The sequence below is a fragment of the Amphiprion ocellaris genome, chromosome 9 (assembly GCF_022539595.1).
Source record: "Amphiprion ocellaris isolate individual 3 ecotype Okinawa chromosome 9, ASM2253959v1, whole genome shotgun sequence".
Classification (NCBI taxonomy): domain Eukaryota; kingdom Metazoa; phylum Chordata; class Actinopteri; family Pomacentridae; genus Amphiprion; species Amphiprion ocellaris.
Window position 1 is genome coordinate 18,534,770 of NC_072774.1, and position 26,229 is coordinate 18,560,998.

Consider the following 26,229-nt stretch of genomic DNA (forward strand, 5'->3'; position numbering starts at 1 on the left):
TTAACACTTATCACTACTTTTGGCAAAAAAAAAAAAAAAAAGCAAACTGTTTAAAAAATATGTTACTGAATAAATATTGCTTCAATGAAAAACAAATTGTATAATTGCTTGTAAAGGTGTAAGCATTCTTGCAGGCTAAAGCCAGTAGCTTTACATGCACACATAGTATGCAGGTATGTGCTTAAAGTGATTTTTTTGGATTAAGGCTGAGCTTACAGGATTAGAATGTTCCACTAGCTGGACAGACACCTTAAATAGATCAGTCTGACGCTGATCAGAGCTGGAGAAGAATCAGCATTGAACAGCAAAGTATTTCAACCAGAAGGCTGCTTCTGCTCGGTACGTTCAGGTGAGTGTGTGTAGTATTGTTGAACGGAGTCTAAGGCAATGCATATTTACAATTTCAGGGCTGTTCTAGATTGCAACCTTTCATTCAGGTGTAATTATAATATACACAGCAGTGGTGGAGGTGGAAGTGTTCAAATACTGTACTTTAGTAAAACAACAAATATAACAATGTTGAAAACTATTAGAAGTAGTGCATTCAAAATCCTACCTTAGTCAAGCCAGTACTGCGATATTCGGCACAAAATATTCTATGTGACTGGTATTTTGTTTTTAGGAACATAACTGGAGACAAATAAAAACCTTCTGTTTAAATCTGTTTTTATTTTCTAACAAAACAAAACAATTACAACAACAAAAATCATAATTTACATTCTTTGTGTCCCAAACAGTAAAATAATCCTTTTGTGAATGTGATGTCTGCAGATGAAAAATTATTAGAAAATATTAATGCAGTCTATATTTCATTACCTTGTGTGTTTAATCACTGTACCTCCTGAATAAATGGATAGGACTAAGTAAGTAGGCAACAACACAAAACAAATACTCAAGTAAAGTACATCAATACAGCTCAAGAGCAAATCTCTTCTCCATCGATATACTAGTTTCATTTGGGATTCATTATAGACAGTATTTATTAATTGCAGGCTTCATTTTTCCACAGCAATGGCTGATGTTTTCAGAGGCCTAAACCTGCTGGAAACTCTCAAAGAGTCAATAGAGAGCAACAAGTTAGCAGACGTTAAGGATGCAGTGGAAGATCTCCTGATCAGCAGGATCAACTTGGCTGTGGTGGGAGACCGTGGAGATGAAAAAGCCTTCTTCATGAATTCCCTCCGTGGCCTTGGGCCTGGAGATGAGGGAGCAGCTCCTTCTCCATCCCCTGCTGCCCCAGAGGAAGTGGCCGGCTACCCCAACCCAAAACACCCTGATTTCCGCCTGTGGGACCTGCCGCCCGTTCCAACCACATCGCCATTTGAACCAGAGGGCTACATGGATAGAGTGAAGTTTCTCCGCTACAATGCCGTCTTTATGACATTCACAGAGACACCCCAACCCAACAGTGTGGAGGTTTTCTTGGAGGCCCGTTCACTGCAGCGACAAACTGTGTACTTTATTCTCCTGGCTCCTGTGAAAGACACAGAAAAGAGCCTGGAAGAAAGAAGGAAAGCCAGTCTGGACGTGCTGACATCACAGGGTGTGGCACAGCCTAAAGTCTACCTGGTCACACCTTTAACCTTGGAGAAGTTTGACTTCCCTGGCCTGTTGGAGGACATGGGGAAGGACCTTCCAGAGATCCGAGCAAACGCCCTGCTCTTGGCTCTACCGACACTCACCGCAACCCTGGTCACCCAGAAAAAGGATGCATTCAAAGCACTAGTTTGGGCAGCTGCCTCTCTATCTGGTGGCATGTCTGCTATCCCTGTTCCCCTGGTGGCCTCTATGGTGGACTCAAGCATAGCAGTGCGGATCCTGACAAAAGCACAATTATCTCTGTGCCTGGATGATGAATCGGTGGAACGACTGGCCCGGCAGCGTGGCATAGAACCCGCACGACTTAAAGGGCTGCGGACTTGTGCACTTTCAGCGGAGGTCACTAAAGGCGAAGTGAAAAACCGTCTCACAGCGGCAGAGAAGGACTTGGCCACTGTTTCGTCGAAGCTGCTGGAGATGGCAATGCCGAGGCATGCCCGCTCTGCCAGCTGCTCTTTCGCTGCCATGCTGCAAGCGTTAAATGGTGCTATTGATGAAATGGCAGTTGATGCTGAGAAGGTAGTGTCTGCTGCTCTTGAAGAGAGGAAATGATTAAATATTTTTCTCTTTGTGTGACATTTCCTGTTGAGGTGTGGTACTCTTTGTATGCTTTGGAATATAAGAAACACACGGTTCATACGATATTTCCAAATCTTTTGATACAGTATGTTTTCACTCTTAGTACTCATGAACACTGTAAATATTGTGCAGACATAAATCCTGCAAATAAATGCCAAGTACTCTACATTACTCTTCGCCTCACATACCCTGAATGCAAAACTGTAGATAGAGGAAGTGAGAGCAGATTCAGCTACGTGCATGCTGTACTTTTGCTGAAAAAAAACTACTTGATCACTTTCATCAGTGCAGCTCAAGACTGTGCGTTCTGACTTGCATAGGCATGCAAATTCTAGAATAATTTAAGTCAACTGTGAAAACTTCCCTTTTTTAAACTTTACTGTTTCTTAAGAAGGAATACTGAGTTGCATGTCCTGCTATAAGTGAATCCTCTGAGGTAAGAACAAGCTAATTTTTATATTTTGGTTTTAACACTCTCCTGATTTAAGCATCTCTGTTTTACTCTAGAGCACTGGGAAGATACAATATAGAGAATGTTTGTGTCTTGAGAAAAAAACAGCTTTGATTTCAAAAGAAGCACCTTGATGAAGAGGAAAATAATTTACCTCCTATCAACAAGTATACTGCAGTATTTTGAAGTGATACACTGTATATGCTGTATATGAAATGTTTGAGAGACGCTGCTCTTACTTTCAATTTTAGGAGGATAAAAGACAAAAATCGGTAAATTAAATGCAATATAACGTTTGCACTCATGAATGTGGTATAAGTCTAATTTGAATGCATGGCTGGTGAAGCAGGCAAAAGTTATTTTAAAACAACAGCAAATGCTCCTACAAATCATATTTTAGATTATAAATGAAAAAGAGACAAAGCCTTAAATTGCATCACCTGACAAATGTTTGCTTTTGGGGCCGTTGTATCAAGACATACTAATTCTAACGATACTGCACAGAGCTGTTACTCTGAAAGTATTCTTTCTAAAGACAAAATGATCAACTGTGCAGCTGTAGTTGGACAAAAACGCATCATGCTTGTGCTTCAGAATTTCCAGAATCACAAAGACATGACTGTCTTTAAAAAGTTGTTCTAATTGTTGTCAGAAAAACAAAAATAAGTGGAGGAAGAGAAATCCTGAGAGCAGCTGTTTTGCATTGAAACCAAGAACTACCTGGTGAGGAGGATTCAAATTTACATTCAGATTTCATGATATATAAATTATATGATGTGTACAGTTATGTTCACACACAAGTTTCTGTTTGTTTGGTTTCAGCGATCAAGTTTTATGCCATGTGAAGATGAATGCTCATACACTCTGGTGGTTGGTATTCCTGACCCAAATTAAAAGTAGGTATTCCACAACTTCACAGTGATTATGTTATTTGAACATTGGCATTAAAGTCACATTCATTAGCGGCTTTTTCTGCTTGTTCTCCAACACCACAGATTTTCCTTGTTCCTCACCAGAACTCTTCATTCTACAAGAACCTACTGAGCTGACGGCTACAGAGGGATCCTGCATTGAAATCAAATTAGAGGTCAAGCAACCTGTTAGTACTGATGGTGCTCACTGGTTTTGGATGAAGGATCCAAAATGGACCGATTCAGAATCTAGATTTAGTGGCACCATTATATACAGTACAAATCAGACAATACGTCCTCTCAGTCTAAACTTTAAAAACAGAGTAACATTTACCTGCACACCAAATATAACAGAGACTTTATTCGAAAAGTCACAGTGCAATATTTTGATCTGCGACCTAAACAAAATGGACAGTGGAAATTATTCTTTCAGATTTGTCGGAAAAAATCACAAATGGATGGCTAAACCAGAGAGGAGACTCAAAGTTACTGGTGAGTAAAGATCAGAAGACAAGAAAATGCACAAGGAAAATGTGAAAAGTGTAACGTATGCTGGTTTGGAGGTAGAGAGGATCAGATTAATAAATTAGTAATGCTGAGAAAAAAGGAAGATAGTTCAGAAAATAGGTGTCATGTAATTAGTATTACATGTAAATAAAAGAACTGATAGCTGAGAGTTCATAACTTTATTCAAAAAATAATAATCAAAAATATCCAAAATGGAGCCAGTGTACAGCTCTCCTTCACTTTAAAGTGTCTTCGTGGGCTTCTGATGCCAAACAGATAGAAAGATAAATGCTACCTGACACCTCATTTTGACAGGTTGCTCTCTTTTACACACCTCTTTACCCAGAATAGGTAGATTTCATGAAATATTTTCTTTTTGTTTGTTTTATGTCAAAACCTTTGTGACAAGAGAATACAATTTACTAGGGTGTCTTCAGCATTAACTTGGAGACTGTAGTTCCATGTGTTTTAACATGGCCAGTATCATGCATTATGACTAAAGAGCAGTTTGCTGAAGCTCCATGCTGCAGCTAATTCTGAAATCTTTTTTTCGATAAAATGCCTGTATTCATCTTCAATGAGATATGCATTTACTCCAGCACTGTACTAAAGTACTCCACCACATTTATATATAATGTTAAAAATGAAACCTTCCAACTTTTTTAGATCACACTTCGGATGTCTGAATTGTTAACAACTCTGTCCAACAGGAATTTTTTTCCCCTCTAAACTTCTCAAATGATTTCATTGCATTAAATGTTCAAATTATTCAACATCTCACCAAAAATCAAAGACTAGAAAAATAGTCCAAAAACTACAAAACGAAAAGATTTGTGTTTCAAAATTTGTTCTTATTCTCCTCTCTTAATATTCATCTAAAACTTATCTGGTGTCCCTGTGTATAAAACGACGTAGTTGAAACTCCATTTGCAGCAGCTACAACAACAATGTGCTGCTGACACACTGGGTCCTCAGTGGTAATATATAATATATTTTCATAAAGGAAATCAGCCAGAGGGATCAAACCAGTGCTTTTACTTTGAAACTTTAACTTGTAATGGAATATTTTCACATTGCTGTATTAGGATTTGTACATGAGAAAAACTGTTTGAATTCTTCGTTCACCACTGGTATTTAAAACAACACTGTTTTATACTTACACTGTACACTTATTACATTCACTGCTACATTTCTGATGTCTTTGTTTCAGATAATCCATGCCCGATCACTTTTGAGCAACCACAAGTTGTGAGGGAAAATAGCAGAATAACTCTCACATGCTCCACATTAAGTTCGTGTCCTTCAAAGCCAAAAATTGAACCTCTGACCCAGCTGGCCTCAGTGAACCGCCCACACGAAACATCTACAAAGACATCTAGAGTCACCACTGTCCGCTTTACTGCCAGCTGGATGAATGATGGAAATGAGTTTACCTGCCAAACATCAGATAACAAAGACAAATATTTGGTCCGGAGAACCAACATAGTTGTAGAATGTAAGTTCATAAAGTTGTTAGTTTGATGTCATGTCTATTGTTAAGTGGTTATATTTACTACTGAGAAAAACAATCAATCTGTGACTCAAATATTAAGGTCACATGTGCACAAAAAGTCAAGTTTATTGTGTTTTAAATGTGTCTTTTATTACAGGAGCTAATATGAAAAAACAAAAAAGTCTGACTTGCTCTTTACACTGTTACTGCTTCTGTTGTAAAAGAACTCAATTCTCTATAGATTAACAATTAAAATTACTAAAAGGTGAGCTTGTGCATGCAAGACACCTAAATTACATTTATTTTTATATACAGTTTGCATCCTTTGTACTTGTATGTCAGTAAAATGTGACTGGTTAAAATGACATATCTGTTAATTTGTGCAAATCTCCTACTTGAAGGCAGGATCTCTTTGACCGGTTACTACAGATGAGGAATTTCAAGCTATAGCTCTTTACTGAGAATATGCTGTTTCCATTCTCCACATTTCATCTGCTTAAACAATCAACCTATGCTGTTTGTGTGTGGAAAGATTCCTCCTTATTTTTTTTTTATTTCGTTGACACAGACGCTCCTAAATGGGCATCCGCTATGATCAGCTCATCAAGAATCAAAGAAGGAGACACTGTGACTCTGACCTGCTCTTCTAAAGGGCAACCTAACCTCAGCTTTACCTGGTTTCACAATGAAGAAAAGCAATTCTCAGGAGCCAAATGGACAATAGGGCCAATTAATTCTTCACACAGCGGATCGTACTATTGTGAAGCTGAAAACTATCTTGCTAAACAACGCTCAGAAACAGTCACTGTTGATGTCATGTGTGAGTACTTCCGTTTTTTGTGTTTTTTACTTTCCCACTAACAAATCACCATATTTTGTATTCACAGTACAATCAACTTATTGGTGCAGTTTAAAATTGTATTTGTAAACAAAACCAAGCCAAAAATAGAAAGATATGTATATGTTTGAATGGAAATCCTCCATTACACTCGATTTTTTTGACTTGCCAGCACTGTATTTTCATTGCACTGTATCAGCCAAAAAAAATGCTGAAATCTTCTGTTTCAGATGTCCCGGATGTTGAGGTACAGATTTCAAAGGAGCCTAAAGGAAGCCTCATGGACATTAAACAAGGAGATATGGTTACTTTGACATGTAATGTGAAGAGAAGCAATCCTTGGAATGTCCGATTTAGTTGGGCTAAAGATGGTAAATGGGTGGGACGGGATCGGACATTTGTCAGAAATATTCAACCAAAGGACAGTGGCAACTACACGTGTACAGCTACGAACAATGCAGGTCCTGGAACATCAAAGCCATACAGGGTTCTGGTTCAATGTAAGTTTCACTTCTCATTGTGTATAGCTAAGGTCAAAATTAGTCATACTCATGCCAGGTTTGGATATTTATAGTGAATCTACCAATGGCTTTCTTCTGGCTGAGAATGACATAAAGAAGGAACAAGAAGACATTAAGACATTTTACAATAGATATTAATGATGCGTTTTAAATATTTCAATGTCTTCTTATTAAAATCCCATGTCAAAAATTACTCATGGTACCTAAAATCATTGCACACTTCCATAAAATCTAAGCTACTATATCATTCCCAGTGGTCCTGGGAATTTCTACCACACTTTTTCTAATGCAGTATGAATGAAAACAGCTCCCTAGTCAGTTAGTAGTCAATTTCAACTCATGGCTAAAACCTTAAAGAGCTTAGAGAGCCTTGTGAGCTTGCTATTAGGGTTCATCAATTGAACCCTAACAGATCAAGGATATAAAGCAACATCCAAATGTTTTCAAGCACCAGAAAGTACAGGGACTTCTATACTGAAGAATATCTTCACTGAGAAGAATTTTAGAGCAAGAGGCTAAGAAGAATCAAACCAAGGCCCATCCTGATGAATAAGAGCAGTTCTGGTGTCAACATTTCAAGGCGGACATCCCAGTCAATACAGCACAAGCCTGGTCTCCATGGAAACTGATGAAGGAGGACACTTCTCTAAAACAGGCACACTAAGTATGCCAAGTTTTTGCAAAACCTCACCTGGACAAAGAAGAAAACTTTTGTTCATCAATTCTGGGCTCAGAAGACACAAAAACTAAGTTGTGTGAAAATAAGGATATGGCTTTTGTTTGGCAAAAGATAAAATATAATAAGAGGCATTTAACCCTGAGAACACCATCCTAACAGTGAAACGCAGTGGCGGGAATGGAAAGCAATGGGCGTGTTTTTCTACCAATTGGCCCGGCAACCTTTTCAAAGTTTATTGGCCACATGAGGAGAGAGAACTATGTAAATATTCTGCAGGAAAACATCAGGCAGAAAAACTCAGTCTCATGCAGCACAGAACCTTCCAACAAGACAATGATCTGCAACATACGAGTAAAAGTGGTGGAGAAATGGTTAACAGAAAACAATACGCACATGGAATCCTCTCTGGGGTGGTCCACAATCCCAGCAGAGACATGCAAAAAGCAGTTTAGCAATTGCAGAAACTATTTCAGTGCTGTTGAGGCAAATCAAGGCTGTGCCTATAAAGGGTATGAATAATTTCAGAAATTGCATTTTTTGTAGCTCAAACACCTCTAGCACAATGTCTTACCATCTTTGGTGCGTTGTTTATGTCATTCTCAGCCAGAAGAAACCCAGCGATCAATTAAAAATGCACTACATACCAAAATTTAGCATGGGAATTCACAATATAGAGCTTAACTATATGTCAGTGATGTTGTCAGTAGTCGAGAAAAGTAAAAGAATTCGGCGCTGATGCTCTCTAGATTGTATCACCATCCAAAGTATAATGAAAGTTTTTTTTTTTTCCCCAGACCGGCCAAGGAACACCAGAATTTCCCCCAATGAAGCACAAAATACGAGAGTGAAAGTTAACAGCACCTTCATGTTCACCTGTATCACTGATGCAGAGCCAGCTGCCTTGTTCTCCTGGTACAAACAGACTGACTCCTCACAGTGGACACCCATTCCACAACAAGGGATCCTAAGATTGGAGAGGGTCCAAAGAACAGATGAAGCATGTTACAGATGCAACGCAGCCAACAAAATCGGCATGGGGGATATGAGTGAGCCAGTGTGCATCCAAGTAACGTGTAAGTGACTGAGTTCTCCTAATAGTGTTGCACCATAGTAAGGTTTCTCTACATGTTTAGAAAAATATGCATTTATAATATCCATCCCCTCAAAAACGGACACCTTTTTGCCTTTTTTGGCCCAGTATTTCATAGAATGACATGAGAACAGTATCAATATTTTCATCTAACTATTGGCAGACACCAAACAAACATCAAACTCAAAGCAAAAATTGACTTCCTCTTCATAGACTGCACCTGTAATATCACACAATACACTAAAAGAAAGAATCCTCCTGAAAAACAAGTTCACAGCTGCTTTTTCTTCACAGTTCCTCCAACCAGTGTCATGCTGTCTATGGATAGTGAGGTCACAGAGGGTCAGCTCATCCCAATCAGCTGCACTGCTGAAAGTTTCCCACCATCACGTTTCACTATTATGAGGAATTCTGCATCAAACCATCAGCTTTCAGACTGGAAATCATCTCAGTCTAATAATAACAGAAACGTTTTCCACTCCACAATCAATGCATCTTCAACCGACGCAGGCGTTTACACCTGCAAAGCCACAAACAGCGAAGGAACTGAGCAAAGCAACCAGAGGAAATTAGTGGTAAAATGTAAGGGATTGAGTGGCGTGGGTCATTTTTGTTTTGTTAATCAGACGATATCAAAACTAAAACTTTCCATTCTAGATTTGATCTCAGAGCAGAAAAACAATTTAAGTTAGGTACTCCATTTTACTGCTTTATTCTTTTAAAGATGTAGATTTAGACAAAACAGATTATCAGATGTGATACAATATATAAAGTAGCATCAGTAATCCAATCCAGGAATTCTGTCACCAAATAAGTTATTTTACTAGCATGGTGTAGCTAATATGTTGTATATGGTGTTACTACTTAATTATTGCTGCTAAAAGTAAAATGTAATTTAATAGACCTACTGTAAGCTTAAAAAAATTAAATATTCAATTTTTACTGACACAGAAACAACTTTTGATCTAACGTCTTTTTTTTTTTTTTAAATTAACATTTGTACTTAATGCAGATACTCCCAAAGAGGTAAAGGTAGAAGCTCAGCCTGATCTTACTGTGAAAGAAAATATGACGTTCACACTGGACTGCAGAGCCCGTTCCTACCCACCAGTGACTTCTGTCACCTGGATGAAGAAGACTAATGGGAGGAATGAAGTCATCCTGAGCCATCAGAAGACCTTCTCTGTGAAGTCTGCCAGCCCCTCTGACAGCGGACTTTACAACTGTACAGCCATGAATGACATCGGAGCTGGAAAATCACCGCAAGTTGAAGTTAAAGTCAAGTGTGAGTACACCACACACTATGGATAAACTAGTAGGTCAAACTTTTTTTGGGCAGAGAGGAAAATGGAGAGTTGATGTTGAGTCTGAATCTATTTATTCCCCAAAAATAAAAGAATACAGAGCACACACACATATTAAGTTAAATTTCAGATAAATTATGCTGCATGCTCTTATGATTATAATTACCAGAATACATGAATAATCATGTCTTTTTAGTGTTCAAATTTTGGCATAAGAGGATTTCAACGGGGATTGAGAAAATGTGAAAGTGTGTCCAGTGATTAGTGTTTCTCCTGTTGAGTTTACGTTAGTTATTCAGTAAAGGTTTGAATGTTGAATCTTCCCCCATAAAACATCAGCCCATGTTTTCAGGACTTTATACTCAGTGATTGAAGTGCCATCCAACCAACCAGGAGTGACTGTTGTTTCACAGTGCATTCATAATGTGGGACCACTTCATAAAAAAATGACATAGGGTACCTTTATAGGCAAAAACTGTTGTTTGACAAATCAGCTATGATATAAATGAAATGTCTGAATCGCATTTCTGTTTTTAAAAATGTAGAGTAAAAAATTTGTAGTCACAGCTTGCATATCAGAGACCAGTTTGTGTAGAAATTGTAAGAAATTTTAGTGTCTTTAAGTTGCTCTTCTAGCATAAGTTACCAACTATGCACAGTTCTTTGGTTTGTCACTGTCCTTTTTTAAAAAAAAAAAAAGACGATTGATTGTCTAATTTTACGCTAAGCAGCTTTAAAGGTATCAATTGTACATTTCATTTGAAATCATCCTACCTGTACACACTAAAGTTTCATTATTTCTATCCATGAAAAGTTATGATCTACATTGAATGTTTATTTGACCTATAGATGTTTGATTCCAGCTGGAAATGATATAAACAAGTAGCAAATAGTGGTAAGACATAGTCAAGTCAGGAGCTGTTAATCACACATTTTGATAATTTCTCAGTTGTTTTGCCATTTTTACATAAACACATTTCTAAAATTGTTCATACCTTTTCTATGTAATGAATGGAAAAGCCTTTTTTTTGCCACCACAGCAATCAAATGGTTCTTATAATATCTAGCAAGCTTTTTCATGATTACACTAGGATTTTGGACCACTCTTCAGGTCTTTGAGGTTGGAAGGCTTCCTTGCCAGAATTCTGGTCTTCAGTTAGAACCACAAATATTTATTGGGATTCAGGACTGGAGTCTGCCTGGGCCACTAACAATACTGATATTGTTTTCTTTAAATAATATCTTGCCTGTATGTTTTGGATCATTGCCTTGTTGGACCGTTCTGTCCGAGATCAGTTTTTCTGCAGACCCTCAGTATTTTCTTGCACAATCCTAATGTACTTCTCTTTCCTCATGATGCCATTTACTTTCACAATGTTCTCTGGCCCATTGGCTGAAAGAACATCCCTGAAGGGTTACATTCTCACCACCATGCTTGATCCTGGGAACAGTGTTCTTGGTCTTGAACAATTTTCCTTTCTTTTGCTAAACAAAAGCCACATCACTATGCCAAAACAACTCCATTTTTGCCTCATCTGACCATAGAACTGCTGGCCAAAAGCTTACTTTTTTGTCCAGGTGAGCTTTTGTGTGTCTGTGTCCTCTATGATTGGTGTCCATGGAAACCAGCCTTGCCGTGCCCTTTGGAGCTTTTGGGATGTTGGAGTCAGAACAGCTCAGATTCATCAGAATACCTTTGATAGTGATCCTTAGATTCTTTTTGGCCTCTCATGCTACCGTTCTTGCCATTACTGGGTTGACTTTTGTCTTTTTACCAGGCCCCTGTTCTTTGTGATTATTCTTTGCACTATTGTCACTGGCTTTATAGTCTTTCCCTGTCTTGTGAGCAGACACAGTGTGCAACTCTGTCTCTTTCTCTCCTTAAGTGATGGACATTAATAGCAAGTTCATTCAACTTAGTTTGAACCATGACTTGCAATTGGCCAAACAGAATTATGGCAGTCAGCTGTTCTCAGTTTATAAAGTTCACAAATGCTGTAGAATATACGGAAGATCTGCAGAAGGATTTTCAAGAGTTGGGAATAATTTTGGATGTCGTCTCTTTAGAAGAAATGTAAATTTATCATGAACATCTCTAACAAGATGTCCAACCATCTTCGGTCTGTTGTTTATAGCATTTCAATTCAGAGGAAACTTATTGTTCCAACAAAACTTCACTATAAATCAGAATTAGTCATGGATAGGATTAAGTTTAGGCTTAACTGCATCTTGTAACTCTATAATACTGAGTAAATCATTTCATCTCGCTTTCTTCTCTGTTAAATGTCCCCGTTCAGATGCTCCAAAACACGCAACAATCCTGAAAGGAGAAGAGCAGCAGTCTGGCAGAACCCGTTCTGTGATGCTGAGCTGCATCACTCAGTGTTATCCTGAAGTCAGACAATATTTGTGGTACAAGAAGACATATGACAAGAAAGGGGATGAAAAAGTATCTGAAAGTCAGAACTTCACAGTGTATTCAGACCAAAAAGGAGAGTACTACTGCATCGCAGAAAATGAGATAAATCAAAAAACATCTGACCCGATCAGGCTGTTTGACGGTGAGTGAGTCTGTTTATTCCTTTGATAAAATCAAAGCATTATGAAACTATGCCACGTGTTCACAGATCTGTTTGCGTACTGATGCTCTATCTCTTCTTACTACAGACAGACTTATGATGGCCGTGAAGATCTTCTGCTTGATTTGCCTTCTGTTGCTAATTTGTCTTTTAATTTTCTTTTTGTACAGGTAAAATATGAATATTTTTTGGATGAAAAAAATTCACAGATGATTTGCTATGTGTAACTAACATGTGTGACCACTGCCCTGTCACTTTTGTTTTCAGACGCAGGAGGAACAAATCAAATCAGCAAGGAACCACACAGCCCTCTTGTGGTTCTCTGGTGAGGACTCATATGTGCAACATTTTCTACTGAACAAATTTAGACCAAAAAAAAATGAGACATCATTGTGCATGTGTGTGTGTAAACTAATTCAGGGTTGGCGGAATCGGGGGAGGAGTAGGATGGATGAGACTGCTCTGACAGAGCCTTTCAGGAGCAGGGATGACCTCTTTCCAGACCAGCCATGCCGTCCAAACGCCCAACGCTGCCAGCCTCATCCAGACAGCACGTAAGACACACTGTCCCCACCCGGGACAAGGAACACTTTGTTGGACGGTAAACCGGATGCTGCTCATTCTTTAGTCAAAGCATCCATTTAAGATGGTTCAGATGCAGAAGGCACAATGAGTCTGCTGTCCCTTCATATGCAGGTTTTTACTCTTCTCATCGTTGTTTCACAGGTCTGCATCCAGCATTAATACTGTTTACGCCACTGTCAATCTAGACAGTGCAAAACCGGTGAGTGAACCAACTCCAAACATGCTTTAAAATGTCTAAATTAAAAAACAGAAAATGAAAGCATATGGTGTAAGAGAGATTTTAGTAAAAAATCACAATGTGAGAAGTAAAACTTTATGTGTCTTGGTCTTTATTAAAGAGACAGTCAACTGATTTTACACATCATGTCTATTAAAACGGTCGTAAAATGTCTTCTGTGGCTCTGGTAAACAATAAGTGGTAAAGTTTTCATGGTTATCTAAGCTTTGGCTTGGAAAGATCAGATTTGTAGCAGAAAGGCAGAGCTGGAAACGTGTGTGGGAAAGATATGGGTAGTAACCAGGCGAAAGGGGTGTAATGAAAGCTACAGCTGTGAAGAAAATGCTATGAAGCGTTTATACAGGTACATTTAGGATATTTCAGCCTCTGCTACAGTATTTTTGGATGGACTTTTTCAACCTTTTTCATCCAAATCATCCAAAATGTTCCAACTTCAATACAATGCAACTTTTTTCTGAAAACAGCTACACACACACACACACACACAAATAACTACTTAAATAAATTTAAAAAAAAAAAAAACTTCATATTTCAGTTATGTTTTAGTGAGCAAATGTTAAGTGCGTCACTGGTTTTATTGTGCATTTTAAAAACAAATTTGTGAATAAAAACCTAAAATTTGATTATGTGAAGTCACCTTCAAAATACAAAGAAATTGTCATTGATTTTTATAATTTTTTAAAAAACTAAGTGATAATAGATACAGATCTGCTGTTGATCATTGAAACATGTCCCTCATATTTATCTCTACATTACCATCTCTCATTTTAAAATTTGCCATTTTTTATTTATGTAAAGCCCCAAAATCCAAACAAGTTGTTGTTTTTTTTCATGTTGCACACTGAAATTAAATTTTAGCCACAATCACATTTAACAACAATTTAACTATGAGGACATCAGAAGCTTCATGCACTTTCAATCTAACACGAACAGTAAACTAGACAAGCACTTGGACAGCACACCCTCCACTAAAGATAATGAAGGTTTATGATCCAGATGTGCACCAAAAGATAACACTTTCTGCCAGTGCCAGTGTTCTTTTGTGCTGGATTCAGTCTCCTAAAAGCTTTATTTTTTTAAAGCTCTATTATACAAACCGGATGAGTCTTTGACTGATTAAGCCTTTCCCTCTGTGTGCTGTAGCTGTGTCCTCTCAATAGATATCTGTCAGTACAGCACTCTGCATTGTGGAGCAATGCATCAATGGACAACCTGCAGCCTTCATTTTAAAGCATGAATGAACTGATTCACTTATTACTGTCCGTCCACTGATGTCTTCTGTCTTCGTCTGCTCAGGCTCCCTCTGCACCAATGCCAAAGCAAAAGCATGATGCACACTTGGCGAATGATTCCCTCAACTATGCCTCTTTGCACTTTGGGAATAAGCAAAAGTAAGAATTTATGTTTGCATGTAAATGGATAATAAGAAATATATTATTACAAAGGAGACTTTCTAATGATTTTTGTTTCTAGGAAACCAGAAGAGGATGTTGTGTATGCAAAGGTGTCCAAAGCAAAGGCATCTAATGAGGTCAGAAACTTTTCTAAACTACATTCATTCCATGCATCATATTCATTTTATTGCATTATAGTACTGTATGTTGCATTTTTTTTAAAGTAATTTTTTGTAACAAGCACAATTTCAAGTCCTCACAACAATAAAATGTGGGTTTTGTATAGATGTTGCTGTGAAATCCATGAATTACAACACAAACAATCTTGTCTGCTACCTTTGACAAACAGATGGAAAGACTGCCGGACTATGAGAACGTCAGTTCAGTATGTGCAGCCAGACTTCCAGATCTATCTGACTCGGACTCAGACACCAGTGAAGATGAAGTGGAGGTCAACTATTCTCAAGTGAACTTCAGGCCAAAGCTTGGACACCAGAGATCCAGCAGTGACACCAGCAGCGACTCCACCAGCTCTGAAGATGAGACTCAGTACTCTCAGGTCAAAATCTGACATCACAGCTGAACTATGCCCATAATCAGTCATAATGTTAGTAGCATATCTAAGATGAAGGCAACTGGACTTGCTTGAATTTATGGCAGATGTTTCACTGTCTAATCCAAAATGCTTGTTTGACTGTTGCTGACTGTTTAACTGGTCATCATTCACAGTGTGAAGCAGCTGGATTTAACTAAAATGAAAACCTGTGGAACGCTGAATGAAGGTTTTGTTACATCCTCATAATTGTTTTGTTATTTATATTTTGTATATTTTTAATCACTAGCAGTATTTCTTCAGTATATTCTTTTACTACCCCTGATTGAGCGTATCAGTTGTTGGTTTTGTTGATCCTGATGCTGTAAGTTGCTCCTAACATTTTTGGGTCTATCATCCAGCTCAATCCAGTGTGATTTTTTTTTCTGTGTGTGTGTATTTGTTTTGTAATATTACGAATGGTTAAAGCTGTTTTATCTGATTTGGAAGTTAAAAATATGTATCTGGACAGTGATATACATTTTGTCCTTCATAAATTTATGACTTTCTTTTGTTTGATCTGATCTAGTACAGGCTCTGTTTTTTGTTTTGTTTTGCTTTGTTTTGCTTTGTTTTGCTTTGTTTTGTTTTGTTTTGTTTTGTTTTGTTTTGTTTTGTTTTGTTTTGTTTTGTTTTGTTTTGTTTCGGTTTGTTTTTGTTTTTGTTGGAGTTTAGGGCACTTATAGATCCACAGGTGGGATGTTTGCCAACTTTCATTGGACTTTCTCGTGTCCTATGCCATAAAGCTCCTGTGGAGTGTTTAGCACCTTGAGGTGAATCATGAGAGTCTGTATGGGCATTTGAGTAAAGGTGTGAATGGGTGAGACATCAGAACTGCATTGTAAGTGCCTGATAAGTGGTGTCATAAAGCCCTGCCCTGTTTAGTGATTTGTTTGGTGTAGATAATATCTTTCACGCCTCGTTTGTACTATTGGTCTTCTCTAGTCAAAATGTGTACAGTGTTGACCTCAAGTGAGAGTCCCTTGTCCTTAAAACAACCAAAATATCCATTTAATTGCCCAAAACTCCCAACCAGTCTGTCAGAACTGAAGAAATCTAATAGGTGAGAGATCAAGAAATGCAAGCAAGTCCAGTTGCTGTAAGTTTTAGAATTTGCAGATGCAACTTTTTCCTGTATATTTGTGTGAAGCAGCAAGCACCAAACAGACTCACCACATCTAAAAATGTAAGTCGGGACAACTATAACAAAATTGTAATACTGTTTATGAAAATGTACATAGTAAGCTGAAAAAAATGACATTACTCTAATGTTGTGAAGCTGTGCTGCAATCACTATGCTAAGACTTGTTTATAGCACATAGTGCTATAAAATTGTTTGAAATATACATATAACAATGCATGTGGCTCCATTTCATTACCTGCTTTGACTTGAGCAAACTTAACAGCAAGAAGAATGACTGTTTTATGGTATTTTTTTCTCAGTGAAATTATGCTGTATTTATGTTTTGTTGTTGTTATTTTTTCTTTTTTAAACATACAGAGTTAATAAAAAGTGAACATTTATCCCACTTCTTTCACTCTGCACAACTCTGCATTTTAGAATTGTAAGTCAATGGTTAGCATTGGAGTATTAAATATAAACAGCAGCAGTATAAACATAACAGTATTTATCTAAGGTAGTAAATCACATATAGTTAAAAGGGAAGATTTATACAATGTAATCAGGTTAAACATTGAACCTCAGCATACAGATTTATTGTGATATCTGTATCATGAGGTAGCTACCTATTGTATATATTTTTAAATTTATGTCATTTTTCAGTGAAGAAGATCAAGAAGGACAGACAGAGGAGAGTTACAGAGACAATAGTCAAGACCTGGGCTGGGACCACGTTTGTGTAACATTACTCTGGAGTAAGATGCTGCCTACAGAGCAGATTTTACCTCAATTGCTGCACATTTTATGAAGTTTTCTGCTCAGAATTACCAGCTGGGCATCTGCTGAAAGCTGAAAACTAAAGTGGGACACAGTAAAATCCAGAATCCCGTGTTTTCGCTATTAATTCCCATAAAGTTAAGCAATCACCTTTTCACTGACCTGTCCCGCAACACCACTGACATCTTGTCCCAAATGAGTGTCTGCTAGTGTTTCTTCCACCTTTGCATCTCCTCCGTTACTTTCTTTGCTGTGCAGGCGGATCTCAGCGTACTCAGCTGTCTTGGCAGTCAGGCCTCTGACCTCACCTTCTACAAGCTTACCCTCTGATCCGGGCTGGGGCTTAGCAAAGTCCACATCAGCGTAGTGAAGAGGATCTTCTTTGGCCTTTCCTTCTTCCTCCTCCAGAATTACTTTATTGGCATAAATCACATCCACTTGTGAGGAGTTGGTCTACAGAGAAAGCAGAATAATCAGCTTGAGGAGCAGAAGAAAAGTAGTAGTTCTCTTTACTGAAGTAGAACCACTTCAGTGATATTCGGTGAAAAAAAAAATACTTAAACATTGTAGAAAATAAATGTTTTACCAACATTTTATTGGCAGCTTGCAAACTGGGCTCACCAGGGGTCACCTAAATTTGGTTTACAGTATCCAGTGTACAAATCTGTCAAAATGTACCAACAATTCTATCATAGCATTTTAGTATATTTATTTCTGACATTTACAATGACTCTTACTTGAAAAATAATGGAAATAATGGGTCATCATGACAGTAGTTTTCAACTTTCTTTCTTAATCAGGCTCTGTGTGCTGTCAGATAAAAAGGGACATCTGAGTCATTATTTGACTTTTCTCTGTACAAAATGGACAAATCACACCTATTTCAGTCAAGTGGAAAAGGTTGCTATAATGGAGAACTACGACGAATATAAACAAAAAAATCTGATAAAAAGCACCGTTACAACAAAAGGGATGAGGAACGCACGTAAAAAACTGTTCATCCTGTGAGCCAATATATTTATATTATGACTCATTGCAGTCTTTTCTTACATGCGAGCTGCACAATAGAGCTCTTAACCTTTAAACTTCATACGCGTGTACTTTTCTTTATCTCTGTTCTATTATCTGTAGTATCAGGATGTGGCAATAAATCGGACTCAAACATAAAAACACTTACGCATTGTTTGCATCACTGTCTGAATGCTTGTAGTTTTGCACTATTGGAACTGCACAGCTTTATTCAGTGCCTCTCCAGGTTTGCATATATAATGCATTACCTCATCTAAGATCTGTATCACTGATCACTGATGATGGCACTTTTTACAGCTGCTTTAAATTCCAAACTCTGAATAAAACCTCCATCACAGTGATCAAGCCAAGTTAAAAGAGAGCCTCCTTCCTGAGTTTGAAAACTCTGGCTTTAGGCTAAATATACCTCGCTAACCTACAAATCTTGCAAGCTACCTATTGTATGCATTTTATTTTATGGCTCTTTGTTCACATAAATACTATGTACTATGGTACACCCCTTAGCTCAGCACAAGGACACACAGACATCCAGACACTGGGAGCTGGGGATCAAGTGCTAACCCTGCAGTATATATACATATGTATCTGCCAGAAAGGATATAGACTTACCTCATTGGTGACTAAAAGTTCTGAAGTGTCCACCAATCCTATGTCAAGTGAAAGGTTGCCTTTCCTTTTCCTAAAGCCAACACAGAAAGTCTTGATTATATGTTGCCATATATATAGTTGTGCATCTTCCTTGTTAAAGATCAGACATTCCAGCATGTTTTAAGACACATAAAAACACATTGCTTCGAATAATAATAGCTGGTGTAAATTTGGTAAATTTACTTCTGCTCATATTGTATTTTTTAAAAATCCAAGATTAATAAGTATGCAGATATTGTATATTTCATAGATTTAGCTATTAGACTCATTGAAAACTGCATTTCTTGGTAGATGGAGTTTTATGTTTTGACAGCAAACCTCACACAAGTTACAGATCAGACTATGAACCATGATTGACTTTTATAGTAGTTGTGTTGTCAAGAGATCATACTGTATATACACACCTCAAACTCAGACTCAAGGTGAGCATTAAGAAACAATCCTCTGTCATTTGAAAACTGTGTTTTAGTGTCAAACTTACTCTGCACTTTGAAGCTCAAACATCCACATCAAGTGAACAATTAAAAAAGCAAATAGTCTATTTAGAACTCTTGAGGGGTTGCAATCCTATAAAGGTTTGAATCAAACCTCCAACAGCAACTTCAAAATGCGTTCCTACTATATGTAACCAGTTTCCAAAATATTAACAATGTGTTTGCTGCCTGTTCAGCTGCATTAGTTTGTTCTCACCTGCAAAAGAAAATTAGCAGCGGGACACACACCATCAGCATTCCCAGTGCTCCCACTGCAGAGCCAATCAGCAGAGACACAGTATGGAGGCCTGAAACATCCACACAAACCACATTAATCAGGAAAATCCAAATGATGTAACAAGAAAGCAGAATATAAATGCAGCATCTTGCACAGTCCTCTACCTAGCTGAGTTTCACTGGAGGACACATTGAAAGCCAAACTATCATCGCCCAGTGAGTTGACGCTGAGGCACACGAGGGAGGGCATGTCTTCCTCCAGACGGTACAGGGTGATGAGGCTCCTCAGGGTCATGCTCCCCAGGGCCACCTCCCGGATCGGGATGTCAGCAGAGTGATTGACAGGTTCCCCAGCCAGCTGCCAACCCAAGGAGGGAAGCGGGTTCCCCTGGCTGTCGCAGGAACATCGGACCTGGGATAAAATCTTGACGCAGCGAGAAGAAGGCAGGATCTCTGGAGCAACTGAGACAGAGAGTTGGCCACTTGTAAAGGCTCGGTAGCAAAAAAATGTACAAATAATAAAAAACATGAAGTCTTACATGTGACATCCATGCTGGTTGGCTCAGAGGATTCAGCTCCGTGGACGTTCAGAGCCTCACAGTAATATTGATCCTCTGAGAGTTTGGTCACGTTGAAGGTGAAATCTTGCTCAGAGGCGACCACCTCCTTTTCTCTTCCAGCTACTCTGAACCAGGTGAAGTTAACTGCTGCTGGATTGGCGATGCTTGTGCAGGTCAGAGTCACAGGGCTGCCGTCCTGCACCGGACCAGACGGCTCTGCTGACAACGAGGTGTTCTTAGGGGGATCTGAAAGAAATCATTCTTCCTGTTATAACTGCACCCAGAATCATTTCTTTTTTGTGTGGAATGCAGATTTAACCTGTCCAGAACTAAAATCTTTGAATTACTTGTGGCTGTACAGCTTCAAGCTTCACGCTTCTTGACTTAATATTCTAATAACTAATAACTAATTTGCCGTACACCAAAAAAATGCATGCAAAATCATTTTCATTTACAAATTAATACAACATTCCCATGTTTCTATCTTTGTTGACTTTGGAATTTAAAAAAAAAAAAAGCTTTGTTTTATTGCCAGTTTGGAACAATGTGCTGGCAGCATAAATGTAGACTGAACAAAAAACAACCACATACAGTGATAAAAATCTCTTGCAGCAACTGCAGCATTGAACTACTCGAATTTAGGTTTTTCCTCACCTGCTGTTGCCGAGCTCTCAAATGAGCTATAAATCCTAAATTTTACAGCAACACGGACAAAAAAATTCTTTAATATGCAAAGAAAAAAATGGGATTATTATAACATCTGTCATTCTATAGCAACTGATTAAGATTATGTGACACGTTGGAAAGCTCCAAACCAGTTACTACAAACCAGAAAACAAAGATGAATCAAACTCTTAGTCATAAGCAATAAAACACAATAAGACAATTTGCTGTACTACCAACTATGATACATTTTCTATTTTAATAGTTTGCGCATCCTCTATACTGGTGGTAAAATAACTATTAAAGATTAAGTATATTTTAATAATGAAAACAAACAGCAAAAGAAAAAACACGATTGAGTATAAGGAGAAAAGTTTGTGTACTATTGTCAGGTTTATAGACAGGCAGACTGACAATTTGTGATTTCAAAAGGGAACTGAGAATACACAACTGACACCACAAAGGTTTAAAGCCGCCACAGTCAAAGCAAATTTGCAATTTTTAGTTGTCTTTTTATTAAACTGGGACAACATTATGGGTTTTCTGTGTTTGGAAATGACATCTTAATGAGTGAACAAACCATCTACACATAAATGAACACGCTGGCACACATATACACAGCAGAGCTCAGTCATGACGAACCACTAACACAGAAAGGATTTTGAGGTTGTCACGCAACATGACAATGTGTTACTGTCCCTCTTCCAGACGCTAGTATTGCCCTGTGAGCGAATCTTGGCCCCAGATCATGTTTGGGTGAGCACAGCTGGATATACAGTAGAGCCATACTCAGCAGATGAACACACTGGTAACATGCAGTTCTGCTGTTCGTTATCAGTGTCTTTTCTCTGTTAAATGAACTTACACTGAATGTCCAGTTGAATCACTGCTGACGTTTCCTCTCCCAGGTCATTTTTTGCTGCACAGTGGTAGTTACCACTGTGGCTGGGGTCGACCCCGCCAATGACTAAGATCGGTCCAGACTCCTCATCCACTTCATCATCTCTGAACCAGGTGTAGTTAGTCACTGGAGGGTTGGATCGGCTTTTACAGAGCAGAGAAACTGAGCTGCCCTCCAGGATTGGTCCAGCGGGGTCGACGGTTACTGCTGTATCCTTGGGAGAGACTGGAGAAACAAACAAATATGGGCTCAGTCCATGTTGTTCACCAATATTATCATCATTTTCAACGTGCATGTTTCAGTCTGACTTACACTGGACGTCTATCTGAGTGATGGAGGAGTTCTGGGCTCCATATTTGTTACTGACTTTGCAGTAAAAGCTGCTGTCCACTTCAGAGACTGTGGTTGTGAGTCTCTTCTTAGATCCAACTGCTGTCGCCTGCTCCCCATCCACTTTGTACCAGACGTAAGTGTCCACAGCTGGATTTGCGTTGGTGTTGCAGGTCAGAATCACTGAACTGCCCTCCTTTACAGGACCAGAGTAACTGACAGATGTGTTATGTGGCGGATCTGGAAGAGAAATTTGAAAGTATAAATATATGAAACATAGATATTTTTGTCTGCTTGGAGTCAGTGCAACAAATGTTTAGAAACACTGACATACTTGGTCTGTAAATATAGTTGAAATGGCAAACAGCTGCCTCTTTGCAGACCCACAACATTAACAATCACTTGGGTAAATGTTTCCAGACACATGGACACACTCTATTTTGGTCTCCTCCTACTTTTAATGGCAAAAATACAGTTTTCTACAGCTCTAAAATTCCATCAACCTATAATTTTATAATAATTCTCCCAACGAGGTAAAGATTCACTTTCTATCCAAAGCCAATTTACTTTAAGTTTAAATCCACATTGGTATCTCTTTGGACAGTGAGGAAACACAGAATACATTTATCTTTACACAGAAAACCCACATTCATATGATGATGTGAGGTCACAGTGAGCTTATGAGATTGATTTTTATGCGTTGTGAAAGTTAAACGTGAAGCCTCACACCATCAACATGTTTAGCTTGGTTTTGCATAAAGGTTGGAAACAGAAAGAAATGAAAAAAATCACAGGTCAACACGTTGACAGCTCATAATAAATACTGTATAATTTGCCTCTTAAATGAATGTGAAAATCAGCGTGTGAAAATCTAATGTTTTATGTTTTCTAATGTTTTATGTTTTAATGTTTATGGGGGGCAACATGCAGAACTAGTTCTTGGCTGAGAGTAGTAATTTTCCAGAGTAACGGTAATAAAGCATTTGTTAGGTCTGTAATCACGATACTGTGCTACTAAGAAGAACTTTCGGGCACCAACATCATTAAGAACTCTCCCTGGATAATTAATAATCTAAGTAAGTGTAAACTGTATGCTATTAGCTGCAGATTTGGCATAAAATTAAAAATTTCTTCATGTATTTTCTGCATCATCAACAGAACACATGTAGGTTACCATGGCAACGCAATACAAACAGATTATTTGGCTTCATTCAGTGGGTTTACTAACGTACGGCTCAACAGGTTTGCTAAAATCTCTAACGTTCATAGACAACATGTTCTGGAAAAGACTGGTGACATGATGTAGCTTGAACTGAATCCAGAGCAACTTAACAGTGCAGCATCTGTTACCATGGTGATCAGGTTAAAATCGAGCCCCATTCATGCTACTGAAAACTTCAAAGTTCAACACACCTTGCTAACCCAGTAATCTTGTTTTGATTCACTTCTCTGTGTGCATAAGGACAGCTGGTAGTTGTGAAAACTGTATTGCTACCTGGGTGTTGGTTGGTGTATCTGAACGGATTTGGTGTTTCTCACGTTCTAATAAGTCATTCAGTCTGTAGATTTAAAGTTTAGAAAGATCCTCATTAATACATTTTGATTCAAGTATTCTGGAGATTCTGCAGTGGGTTAGTGGTAATAATGTTTATGGGTATTTTCCAACATGATTATGCAAAATCAGGTTACATAGTGTCACATTAAATGACACTCAGCACAACAAAAGGTCAGAAAACACCAGAAACATACTCACAAAGGACACGTAGAGTTGAACTTCTTTCATACAGAAGGTCGCTGTTGCCAGCCTGTCTGTTGTAGAGAGTAGTGCAGGAGAACTTCTGCCCATTGTGCAGGTAAGAAGCAGTGAAGTTCATAACTGAGGAGGCAGTTTTAGCGTCCATATCCTCGACAGTGTCACCTACACTGGGCGTCCACGTCAGAACTGGAGGAAGAACTGGACAAGGAGCAGCAGTGGAGCAGCTCAGCGTCACCGGAGTTCCTTCCTCTACCTCCAGCCTGGATGGATTTACTGCAGGTCTAGGCAGTGAATCTGAAGAGTAGAGCAATAATGACAAGAATAACTGAACAATGCCAAAAGCTGTGGGGTTTGTGTGTACATGAGGACGTAACTAACCTTGAGCGGTGATGAGGACACTTGTTTGAAAGTTAAACTTCAGCGCGTTGTCACACTGCAGCCTGAAGTAATAGTTGTCATAATGGTTGGAAGGCAGGTTGCTGAAGATAGTGGTGCAGTCTTTGTCACGCAGGATCCCAATAAGATTTCCTTGCAGAATGTTTAAGCTCGCGCTGTCTCCTGTGAGGCTGGAATCAAACACCTGCGTTCGGCTCCAGCTGCCTCTCCTCCATATGGCTTTACATGATTCATCCAGGTACTGATCCCATTCTGAGGGCAAAGTGAAACTGCAGGGGATGATCACGCAGGATCCACTCAGTCCTTCCACTGTCTGCGGCATGAGGGCGTCCCAGTGTTGGCATAAGCTACCTGAGGTGAAACAGCAGCACGATGAATGTAAGAATTCCAAGAACATTTCGGTGTCACAAACTGTCTTAAAATGCTCCAGAAACTTGCTTAAGAGAAAAGATTTTAGTTTTTATTTACAGTTGCATACATGGAAGTGTAAATAAAACACATTTGACTGTGAAATCCCCTACCTTGAAGTAGACAGCATATGAAGAAAACCTTTACAGCAGCTGTCATGCTTTTCTGTCACAGTCACAATCCAAGAGAGGGAAACTGGACACACAAAATTCAGGCAATTATTTCTGTCATTCTCTGGTTCATGACCAAATTGATGTTAATCTTGTGAGAACTCAAACTGACAGCATGAGCCTTTATGATTCTTTAGATTGCTGTTGCTTTAATGCTGTTGTCAGTGTTTCCTATTAAAGTTCATGTGAAGCTCACATAAAGCTCTCTTGTATGTAAGCCTAGTGGAAGTATCAATATTACAATAGAAATACGAATCTTTTCATAGTAAAATAAAGCCAGAAAATGTTGAGGTCAAATTATTTATGGCTAAATTCAATACATGTGTACTCAGTTGTACTGTTAACATTAATACATTAATTTATAATACAGTATAACATTAACATAGATGGTTTTACTACAGAAAAGGGGAAATTGTCTCTCCACACTAGAATAAAGAAGGAAGGCATCATAAAACTGCATGCAGATAAAGATTTCAAGAACAAAGAAGAGGACGTTACCTGTTTTAAAAACTGTAAATAGCAGCAATAAAGATATTCTATAATAATGAGACCAGTGTATTATCATCCTTTTAGCTCTAACTAGAGTTAAAGTGGAAGTGTTAAGTGGAAGGACCGAGTAGTATAATGTGGCATCTTGTATAGCTGTTAGAACAATGCAGAAGAGCAAATGTATAAGTAAACAGCTTAAATTTAGAGATGCAAGTCTGGAAAATTATGAATATTCAAGTAATGTACACATTTCAAGATTATTGTCATTGCGTCTTTAATTGATGAAGTTACACTAGAATTTTGCAAGTTTTTGACAGAAAAATGAGAAGCTGTGTTTTCATTTAGTTATGTTTTTTTTACTTAATTATATAAGCTATAACATTTTACAGTTAATAATTTGTGATTTTTTAAGTCTTACCTTAAAGCCAACAAAGATTTTCAGCATACAGTGTCTTTCTTCTGTGGTGAAAAAAAAAGATCATATTTGAGATGTACACACTCCTGAGCTGTCCAAGCATATAGTATTAACCCATTTAATATCAATTATTAAAAGAGCAAATCAAGGTTTTACCAGCATTGGAGGGTCAGTGGTTGGAATCCAACAAGTGAGTCATGTCAGACTGCTGCTGTGTCTGGATGGAACACAGCTGTTGGAAGATGTGTCTGGGGAGTGGCGTTCAACACAATTACTCTCTCTATGGTTCTGCTCTTTTCTGACCCACTCGCATGACACTTAAATTTTACAATAACTACAAATGTAATATTATTTTTATGAGGAATATGAGACAATGTGCCACTTTTGTTACATGTCTGTCACTTGTAGATAGAGCTGAAAGGAAAACAAACAAAAAGATGGAGTAAAGACAAGCATAAAATATGTCATAAGTTCAAATGTAACTAATCAATCAATTGT

The 26,229-nt window shown here is 38.2% G+C and overlaps 3 protein-coding genes across 5 annotated transcripts; 2 read left to right on the forward strand and 1 right to left on the reverse strand.

The window, feature by feature from the left end:
* Positions 1 to 225: 225 nt before the first annotated feature.
* Positions 226 to 2,614, forward strand: irgq2 (immunity-related GTPase family, q2). Of its 2 annotated transcripts, none has more exons than XM_035950965.2 (2): positions 226 to 349; positions 1,010 to 2,614. In XM_035950965.2, exon 2 carries the CDS (start codon positions 1,012 to 1,014, stop codon positions 2,149 to 2,151), a length of 1,140 nt encoding a protein of 379 aa, XP_035806858.2. In that variant the 5' UTR covers positions 226 to 349; positions 1,010 to 1,011; the 3' UTR covers positions 2,152 to 2,614. The 2 variants fall into 2 exon arrangements, with proteins under 2 accessions (XP_035806858.2, XP_035806859.2); XM_035950966.2 differs by having other exon boundaries at positions 271 to 339.
* si:dkey-24p1.1 (uncharacterized protein LOC556718 homolog) lies at positions 2,545 to 15,338 on the forward strand. 2 transcript variants are annotated; one of them, XM_055013813.1, is made up of 18 exons: positions 2,545 to 2,614; positions 3,282 to 3,352; positions 3,452 to 3,525; positions 3,625 to 4,032; positions 5,258 to 5,542; positions 6,108 to 6,359; positions 6,608 to 6,877; positions 8,372 to 8,650; positions 8,962 to 9,249; positions 9,680 to 9,952; positions 12,269 to 12,532; positions 12,639 to 12,720; positions 12,818 to 12,875; positions 12,971 to 13,104; positions 13,277 to 13,334; positions 14,670 to 14,764; positions 14,847 to 14,904; positions 15,117 to 15,338. In XM_055013813.1, exons 3-18 carry the CDS (start codon positions 3,477 to 3,479, stop codon positions 15,336 to 15,338), a joined length of 3,075 nt encoding a protein of 1,024 aa, XP_054869788.1. In that variant the 5' UTR covers positions 2,545 to 2,614; positions 3,282 to 3,352; positions 3,452 to 3,476. The 2 variants fall into 2 exon arrangements, with proteins under 2 accessions (XP_054869788.1, XP_054869789.1); XM_055013814.1 differs by having other exon boundaries at positions 2,614 to 3,352.
* Positions 13,445 to 25,985, reverse strand: LOC111572532 (myelin-associated glycoprotein-like). Its single transcript, XM_023276238.3, has 12 exons — positions 25,888 to 25,985; positions 25,735 to 25,775; positions 24,771 to 24,852; positions 24,232 to 24,600; positions 23,851 to 24,147; positions 22,080 to 22,337; positions 21,732 to 21,992; positions 20,183 to 20,449; positions 19,809 to 20,105; positions 19,624 to 19,714; positions 18,895 to 18,964; positions 13,445 to 17,709 (listed from the first exon to the last, which is right to left on the reverse strand). Exons 3-12 carry the CDS (start codon positions 24,814 to 24,816, stop codon positions 17,395 to 17,397), a joined length of 2,271 nt encoding a protein of 756 aa, XP_023132006.3. The 5' UTR covers positions 24,817 to 24,852; positions 25,735 to 25,775; positions 25,888 to 25,985; the 3' UTR covers positions 13,445 to 17,394.
* Between the last annotated feature and the right edge of the window lie 244 nt (positions 25,986 to 26,229).